At 49.7% G+C, this 9,526-nt stretch overlaps 2 protein-coding genes across 3 annotated transcripts in view; both read left to right on the forward strand.

Moving 5' to 3' along the window:
- Positions 1-2,256: 2,256 nt before the first annotated feature.
- Positions 2,257-5,895, forward strand: LOC123040920 (pentatricopeptide repeat-containing protein At5g65560). Of its 2 annotated transcripts, none has more exons than XM_044463648.1 (3): positions 2,257-5,131; positions 5,450-5,495; positions 5,614-5,895. In XM_044463648.1, the coding sequence occupies exon 1, from the start codon at positions 2,339-2,341 to the stop codon at positions 4,787-4,789; it is 2,451 nt and encodes an 816-aa protein (XP_044319583.1). In that variant the 5' UTR covers positions 2,257-2,338; the 3' UTR covers positions 4,790-5,131; positions 5,450-5,495; positions 5,614-5,895. The 2 variants fall into 2 exon arrangements, with proteins under 2 accessions (XP_044319583.1, XP_044319576.1); XM_044463641.1 differs by having other exon boundaries at positions 5,676-5,895.
- Positions 5,896-8,909: 3,014 nt separating this feature from the next.
- Positions 8,910-9,526, forward strand: part of LOC123107758 (uncharacterized) — a gene marked incomplete in the record, with an annotated part of 1,862 nt that continues 1,245 nt past the window's right edge. The window contains 1 exon segment of the mRNA XM_044529708.1: positions 8,910-9,526. Coding sequence (XP_044385643.1) covers positions 9,242-9,526 — 285 coding nt within the window.

Raw genomic sequence — 9,526 nt, forward strand, 5'->3', positions numbered from 1 at the left:
AGGTGAACAAAGTGGCATACTAGTATGGTTCGAACTATGTAATTTATTGGGATGGAGATCCTTGAATTTTTCTCTTAGCTAACTTGCTTTTGTGATGTAACCATTTCATTCAAATAAAGTGTGCCACACCCTAAAAAATAACATTCAAGTACCAGACGCAGTTGCATCCATCATATTGTTCACCCGTCCGTGAAGAAAGCATTGGATCGTCCACTACATCTCACTATCGAAGTAAGAAATTGAATCTTAACCCACACTTTACTTTTCATTTTGATAATTTGCCCCTCCCTTTCCCCCGAGATTGACGGGTGGGGTTGAGGCCACTTGCCATTGGAACAACCATCACGCAAAGTAACCCTTTTTAAGGATACGAGGCTTGTAAAGTGGGGCAAATACCGAAGCCCAAGAAGGCCCAGGCCAGAGCCGAGATACCCTAATAAGCCCTAAGTACAACTACATGCATGTCTTCGCTTCAAAAAAGGTTATGAATTGCTTTTCGCTCAGAAAAGATAGGAATTTGTTGGCGTCAGCCACCCACAACGTGTTTGGCAATATTTACAAAGTCAGAGAATCCCATTCAGCCTGCACCTCTCGGGGTGAGTTTGGTTGCCAGCATTGAGCCCAACCAGGGCCACACGATGCAACATCTTTTTGGACCTCGGTTGTTTGGTTCATCGCACACACTGTTGAGCCCGCATAGCACGGTTCTTAAAGCACCCCTAGGCCTGGCCCGTTGGGAACGGCCGAATCAGCAGTTTCCCCAGAGCCAGACCCGGGCGATGCTTCGAGGCGCACGTGGGTGGCTCTCTGGAGACGTGTGTCTCGAGTTAATCCCTCTCTCTCTCCCTAATCCTCAATCCCCTCTTTCTCCCTCTACTCCAGTGCGATCCCGTCCGCCATGGGAGCAGGGGAGCGGATCCAGCACCTCGTAGAGCGGACCACGAGCATCAAGTAGTCGATATCAAACCGTCGCCATCGCCGTCTTCTTCTTTGTCTCCGACAGGAGGAGCGGCCGAAAACCTCGGGAGGAGCTGGCTAACCTGGATCAGCTGGAGGGCGGGTTCGCCTCCGTGCGCGGGCACGAGACTGAGGAGCAGCGCAACAAGTTCCTCGTGCTCCACATCTACAAGGCACTCAACAACCGCGACCACGCCACCGTCCACTCCCTCCTCGCGCCGGACCTCGAGTGGTGGTTCCATGGCCCGCCCGCGCACCAGCACATGATGTGCCTCCTCACCGGCAACGAGCCGGGCGCAGCCACGACCAGGACAGCGAGTCGGGCGCGTCCACGGTCACCGGGAGCTGATGGTGGGCACGATGGGCAGTGAAAGTTCCGGCATGCTCAGAGTGTTTGACGAAATGTCAAGCCTAACCCGATGACTGTTAAGTTTTGTTGTTAACACTGATAATCATATACATGTATGCAATCAAATGCCGAGTAAAAATTGCATCTTAATGACAAAACCCCAATACAGACAACCAATCAACTAGTCATCTATGTTTTTGACCCTATTTTTGCTTATTCGAGCCGTGCTCAGCCTGGCTAAGAGGGGAGCAATGAAAGCAACCAAACACGCCCTGGGTGCATACCTGGCCAAACGGGCCGGTCTTGTCGGGCTGGCACGATAGCCCGCGTGCCTGGCCCGTCACGGGCCGGCACGACACGTGGCTTAGTGGGCCGTGCCTGGGCTGCCTCGGCCGACACGCGTGCCAGCCCGGCACGGCACAACTAGCGCGACAGCGAGGGTCGTCTAAAAAACCAATCGAGCTATTGTTGATTTGTGCTACTGCCTACTTGGGGGGGGGCGCCTTGTTCCATGGATCGACTCGACTGAAGTGGGCCGACAACTAATGTGCTACTGCCTACTGCTATGCGTGTGCTAGTGAAATTTTTAAAAAATCGTGCGCTAGTGTGCTACTACTACGTAGCAGTGAGCCTTGCAGTCTTGCGGACGTGCATGCATGCCTTCGCACGAGACAGCTAGCATGCGCGAACGACGCGCCAGCGCTGTGCGCCCTGCCTCCTCGCACGTAAACGTGCCAATCGGGCCTACGTGCCAGCACGTTTAGCCATGGGCCGTGCCTGGGCCTGGGAGGCCAGCACGCGTGCTGGCCCGGCACGGCCCGAGTACTTAGCGTGCCTGCCCGGGCCGTGCCGTGCCTGACCCGTTTAACCCAGGCCGTGCCGTGCCGGGCCGGGCCGGCCCATTTGGTCAGGTTTGCCTGGGTGAACCAGGGAGAGACGGAACTATCATCTCGCACCAATTCAGCCAGCATCTTCCCCTGATTCGTCCCCAGATCCGATCGTTCGCTTCCCATCACTAAACTCCCACCAATTATGCGCCGCCTCTCGCCGCCGCGGGCGGTGGCGGTGGCGGAGTCCATCGACGCCCTCCGCTTCTCCACCTCTGCCGCAGCGGCGGCCGTTCCATCCCCTCCTGACCTGGACCCCCCTCGCCTCGACCCCTCCGACGTCCGATCCCACAATGCCGCCCTCATCGCATATTCTTCCAGGGGCAGTGAGGCGCCGCGCCTCGCGCACCTCCTGGCCTCCTTCGGCGCCATGGTAAAGTCCGGTGCGCCTCCCGATCGCTGTACCTACAACACGCTCATCAGCGCGCACTGCAAGCTCGCTCTCCTCGCCGACGCCAGGGCCGCTCTGGCTCGGATGCACGAGGCGGGGTTCGCGCCGGACACCTTCACCTACAACTGCCTCATGCTCGGCCTCTGCAGGGCCGGCCTCCTCACAGCTGCGTGCGGTTTGTTCGTGCAGATGCCACGCCGTTGGGGTGCCTACTACGACAGACACTCCTACACTATCCTGATCCAGGGCCTGTGTGCCGTGGGGCGCATTGACGATGCCTGTAGGGTGTTTACTAAAATGTCGAGGGGCTGGTGCAAACCCGGCGTGCACACATACACTGTGCTGCTCGATGGGCTCTGCAAGGCTAGGCGTGTCGGGGACGCGGAGGCTTTGTTGGGTGAGATGGTCGATAAGGGTGTGGTGCCAAACGTCGTGACTTATAATGCCTTGATTGGCGGACTTTGTCAGGAGGGGAGGTTCGATGATGTGACCAAGTTGTTGGAGAAAATGGAGATGCAGCAGCGTGCTCCAGATTGCTGGACATATACCATAGTTGTCCATGGTCTGTGGAAGCATGGAAAAGTGGAGCATCGTGCCAAGGTGTTGTGTGAAGCCTTAGTGAAGGGCGTTGCTCTTGGAGTTGCCACTTACAATGTGTTGATTGATGGGTATTGTAAGGTTGGTGATATGAAGGCTGCTCTTGATGTTTTGCAGTTGATGAAGAAGAATGGGGTCAACCCAAATGTCCAAATTTTTAATGTGGTGATCCATGGATTCTGTTGCGGTGGTAAAGTGCATCAAGCGATGGCCTTCTTGACACAAATGGTTGGGGCTGGGTTGTCGCCGGATACTGTTACATTCAACTCGCTGATATCTGGTCAGTGTAGCGTGGGTGAAATGAATATTGCTTTCCGGTTGCTTGATTTGATGGAGGATTATGGCGTTCTTCCAGATCGACAAACTTATGCCATCTTTATAGATGCTCATTGTGAGCAAGGTCGACTGGAGGAGGCTCATTCTCTCTTTTCTTGTCTTCCTCAGAAAGGTATTAAGGCACACAGCGTCATATATAATTCACTGATTCATGGATATTGCCAAGTAGGTGATATTGATTCTGCTTTTGGGCTGATGGAGAAGATGGCTTCAGAGGACTGTATATCTGATGTTCACACCTACAACGCCCTTATTGATGGTCTGTGCAAAGTGAAAAGATTGGATAGGGCTATAGATTTACTAGACAAGATGAAGAAGCAGGGGATAGAACCAACAACTTGTACATTTAGCATTCTGATCAAGCAAATGCTTTGGGACAAGAAGCATGCAGATGCTGCCAAGATGTATGAGCAAATGATATCTTCTGGTTGCAAACCTGACAAACAGACATATACACTGAAAATCAGTACAGACTGGTTTGAGGGTGCAAGGAAGGAAGAAAATATAGACGTGGCTATTGTTGAAATGCATGAAGCAGGTGTTTCTCCAGATGTGGAAACATATAACGCTATCATAAAGGCGTATAGTGATGCTGGCCTGATGGAGAAAGCCTTCTTTGCACATGTGAAGATGCTTTCTGTCCCTATTGATCCAAATTGTACAACATATTCGATATTGCTTAATCATATGTGTAACAAGGATGATAGTGATGCATTTGATAATGAAAAAGTATGGAAGATGGTAGATGTGAGAAATCTGCAGGAGCTTTTTGAACAGATGTGTAAATCTGATGCTGCTCCTGGCATTAGCACATACAAGGCACTGCTGAGGGGATTGTGTAATCAGTGTCGACTGGAGGAGGTGGAATGGCTGTTGCTAAAAATGCAGGGAAACAGCGTTCTGTTGGATGAAGACATGTCTGATTATCTACTTGGTTGCTATTGTAACTTAAAGATGTACAGGGAAGCATGCGAGCAATTTAGATCGATGGCCCATCAGAGCTTTCAGCCAGGGCTAAAGTCATGCTGCCTTCTCCTTTCTGGCCTTTGTGATAGTGGAGATCATGGGATGGCTGTATCAATTTTCAGTGATATACTTGGCTTAGGGTACAACTATGATGAGGTTGTCTGGAAACTTTTAATTGATTGCCTACATGAGAAGGGGCATACTGGGGCATGTTTAGGGATGCTTTCAGTGATGGATGATAAAAAGTGTGTTGCTAGCACTAGGACATATGCATCTTTAGTTCATTTGTTGCTGGAAACTGAATGAAGATCTTGTTTAAACGGTTCACTTGTTGTAGAAACTACTTTGTCTTGGGCTTAGCCCCGGCATGGTTACATGGGAGCATAATTTTGGATGAATTCTGCTGGCCTTGAATTTGTTGGAATCTGGTTCTTGTTGTCTCACCATCAGTTGATAAACGTGAGTTGGGTCATGTTCTGGGTCCAGGATTGGTGCAGTCTACATACTGCCATCATTCGGTATACCTACACAGTTCAGTGAACTTTCACTTATCATCTGCCTGGAGTGAAGATAGAGTTTCCAAATTCCAATACTCTATCAAATTTGGCGAAGCACTCGTGACAGCAAGCTGAATGGACTGGATGGGAGGTATCCCATATTCTCATCGCATCTACTGTCTCTTTTTTATCTGTTAGTAGCGTCAGAAGTGTGTGTGTTTCATATCATATGTTGCAATCACTGCTTTCAGAAGTTTGTTGCATGCGAATATGTGACGTAGAATTTATGGTATTAAACTAAATACTCTATGATAAATGTTCTTTCCTAAAGATTGCCACACTCAGTTGTCAATCCACATTGCTAGATCAGCACCCTGTTTAGTCCTTCACATTGATTCCTGCAAATAATTGTTTTATTTGATGAAAATACTTCTGAATGCATAGTTGAAATGTAAAAATTGTAATGCAGATGTATGGAAGACTTGAGCAGCACTCTTTTGTTCCTTCAGAACAAGGTACGAGTATGTACTTCATTCAAACTAGCATTTTTTTGGAGCGCCGAGTGTTCTGGTACATTGACTGTAGAAGCATGTCGTTTTGCAATACCTACTTGATTCCTTTGTTGCATTGCAGCAATTATCTGGGTCTTAACATTCACTGTGTCTGAGTACCCCCCTTACCCTTAATTTGGGCAGGGAAGGAGCAGCTACCATTTGTTGCATCTACCCAATCATCTACAGAAACAACAAAAGGGTGCTTAACACTGCTAAAAATGTATGTTCTTCTTTCTTTGTTGGTTAACTTTGTCCTCCCTTGTTAATCATCCACGGAGATGAGATCGGACAAATGTTATACTTGATTAAATGTGGATCCATGCACAGTACAAAAAATGAAACTATTTCGGTGCCATGAAAATCCTTTTGGTCTCTCGTTTCGATAAAACTTCGCTTGAAATCTTGGTCCACGATCATTCCTGTTTTCCAATGCCAACTGTTTCTGTAATACTCAATTCACCATCAATTGTTCTGTGCAATAACCCAATTAGCTGTTGACATAAACTATCGGCATTGGATTGTGTTGGGTCACTGAAGATGTGTCGTCACTATTAATCCATATCGTAACTTATCTCAAATTATATGGAGAGACTTACCATATGTTGGCTTTAGATGTCAGGTTAGCTCAAAATGTGGAAATGGTTGGCGAAACAATATTGTAATGGGACACAATTGGAGATATAATCTGCCCGCTTGATAAAAAGGGAAAACGAAAGTACATTCCTTAGCAGTCTGAAGCACTCTATTGCTCTTCTGTAGAGATTACTTTGATGATGATTCAGGAGATGCATGACTTGAGTAGCTGCTTGTTTGTTGGTCAAAACGATGGGCATTCCATGGTGCCAACGCTGAGAAGTACCCCCTCTGTCCCAAATTATTTATCTTAGATTTGTCTAAAGGCATATGTATCTAGACATGTTTTAATGTTAGATATGTCCATATCTAGAAAAATCTAAGACAAGAATTTGGGACGAAGGTAATACCTTGTAAGTAAGGCCTTGTGTGACGGGGTTTTTCAGCATATCTCTCTACGCGGACGACGTCGTCGTTTTCTGCCATCCGGACAGCCATGACATTGCTGCCGTGCGCACCCTCCTACATGTCTTTGGCAGGGCTTCTGGGCTGCACACCAACTTCAACAAATGCTTGACGACCCCGATCCAGTGCATTGACGATCACATCGCCCCGATCACCTCCGAGATGCAGTGTCCCGTGGCACACTTCCACATCACCTACCTCGGGCTGCCCATTGCCGTCCGCAAGACCTGCTCGACAAGTTTGGAGCCGATCTTCGACAAGCTCTGCAGCAAGTTATCCACCTGGCACGCCTCCATGCTCTCTCAAGGTGATCGCCTTGCCCTCGTGCGGCATGTCCTCTGCGCCATCCCCACGCATTTCCTCACGGCCATCGCCTTCAACAAAACGGCCATCAAGAAGGTGAATCGGATCATCCATGGATTCCTTTTGGCGGGCCACAAGGAGGCCAACGGAGGCCAATGCCATGTCAACTGGCAGCGGGTGTCCCGCCCCATCTCCCTCGACGGTCTTGCATCCGTGACATCTACCGCATGGGCTTGTCTCTTCACGTTTGCTGGCTATGGCTCCAGCGCACGGACCCCTCGCGGCCATGGAGCCACCTCTCTGTACCTCATGACACCGACGCGAACGCCATCTTCCGTGCCTTCACAAGCTGTCAGCTTGGCTCGGGTGACACTTGTTGCTTCTGGACCGACCACTGGATCAACGGCAGATCCGTAGCGGAGATCGCCCCTCTCGTCTACACACTCATCCCGCGCCGCCTCCGCAAAGACCGCAGTGTGCGCGACGGCTTTCACCTACGCTCCCTGGTGCGCCACACGCCGCTCTCCTCCACGCCAGACGTGCTCTCCTGGCGTTGGACAGCTTCCGCCACATACTCGGCGAGCTCCTGCTACAAGGCGCTTTTCTTTGGCACGTGCGAAGATCCTCACTGGCGTCTCACCTGCCGGCCATGGGCGCCTCTTCGCGTCAAGTTCTTCCTTTGGCTTGCCATGCAAGACCGCTGCTGGAACGCGGAACGGCTCGCCCGTCACGGCTTGCCGTACGAGGACACGTGCGCGCTTTGTGATCAAGAACCCGAGTCCATGCATCACCTCCTCGAGGCCTGCTCGTTCTCCCGTCAGGTTTGGCATGAGATCCTCGGCTGGGCTTGCATGGCCGTCGACCTTCCAACTGAAGACACCCCCTTCCAAACCTGGTGGTCCTCCTACCTCGACCGCTCATCGGCCCTCGTGCGAAAAGGCCTATCCTCCCTCATCATCCTCATGGCGTGGTGGCTTTGAAAACACCGTAACACGTGCATCTTCGATCGAGCCACTCCTTCGCTCACCTCTGATCTCCGACACTATCAAAGACGAGGCGCGCCTATGGGCAAAGGCAGGCGCCAAAGGGCTACTTAACATCATCCCTGGCGAGTAGTTGCTAGTTTAGACACCTAGGGCTGAGCAGACCCCTTGTTCTAGTTTGCTCCGACGCTCGTGCACCATGCCTTCTGCATACATGGCCCTGTATGCGTTGTAATCTCATGCTACTTTCTCCCTCTATCAATACAAAAATACGCAGCTTGCGTATTCGTGAAAAAAATGAGATAAAAGAGCATACTAGATCTATACACGCGCTTTGCTGTGCCGCTCTTCACTGCTCTTCACTGTGACGTCTTCCTTGCACAAAACTTATTCACATGTTCTCAAATAATAACTCAAACGACATTGAAGAGAACTCTGAGATCAGTTCGAATCTTCTTTCTAATTCGCATGGAAGAAATTATGGACTCTTCTCTAATAACAAGCTCGGCTCCTATTACTGGATCGTGAGTTATCTCTATTCATCCATCGAAGTCTGCAAAAGATTAAAAAAAATTGCACAAAACTTATTCACATGTTCTCAAATAATAACTCAAACGACATTGAAGAGAACTCTGAGATCAGTTCGAATCTTCTTTCTAATTCGCATGGAAGAAATTATGGACTCTTCTCTAATAACAAGCTCGGCTCCTATTACTGGATTGTGAGTTATCTCTATTCATCCATAGAAGTCCGCAAAAGATTAAAAAAAATCGATTTTTCTAGAAAAAAAATGTTGGTTTTCTATCACTCTACATCGGCTAACATTAATAAAAAACAATCAATGGCAGTAGCTGTATGTTTCAATCGGGATTGTTAAATCTCAGTCGACTGAGACTTGTGCTATATTCATAAGATCTTGCATGGAGATCCATGAAAAATTTCTTTTTAACCTTTTCTTTTTTCTTCTTTACATGCTAAGACTTGGTTAAGTCTGAGTTATTAAGACCTAGCCACACCTTTTCTCAATATCTCACTTCGTCCGGAGCACACAATGCATAGCAGTAACCACACACAATAGAGCAAACAAATTTAGCCCAATGTCTCTTATCTGTGAATAAATTTGCTCCAAAACTGTTTCAATATTTCTCAACAGTAGCACACAACAGCAGCACATATAAAAAAAATGATATCTTCTTTCCTCAATCTTCAGAGGCACGCAATACACGGCAGCAACAACAGGTCGGCAAGACGGCAACCTCCGGCGGCAGCACAAAGGCCAACAACAGCACGAAGGGACGACTGCCTGGACGCACCCGTGCATGAGCTCCAGTAGTAGAGCCAGCCGGGCCTTCCTCACCACGCCATCCTTCACCGTGCTTGTCCATGGCTCCAGCCGCCTCGACTGTGCCGGCGCTTCTCCCCGGCTCCCGGCTACTCCGCCCTCCACTGTTCGCCCAGCCAGCGTTGGCTCCCGGCTACCCCGCCGTCCACTGTCCGCCCAGCCAGTGCCGGCTCCCTTCTCCATCCCTCGTCCACCTCATCGCCAGCGCCGGCTCCCTGTGCTGCAGCATGCAACACGCCGTCGCCTTCAGCCTCTCTCTCGATCTGGAAAAATATGGGAGGGCTTGGGGTGCCCGAGAGGTAGGGAAGGTGGAGAAACACAAGGCT

Source organism: Triticum aestivum, chromosome 1A, assembly GCF_018294505.1.
Source record: "Triticum aestivum cultivar Chinese Spring chromosome 1A, IWGSC CS RefSeq v2.1, whole genome shotgun sequence".
Classification (NCBI taxonomy): Eukaryota; Viridiplantae; Streptophyta; class Magnoliopsida; order Poales; family Poaceae; genus Triticum; species Triticum aestivum.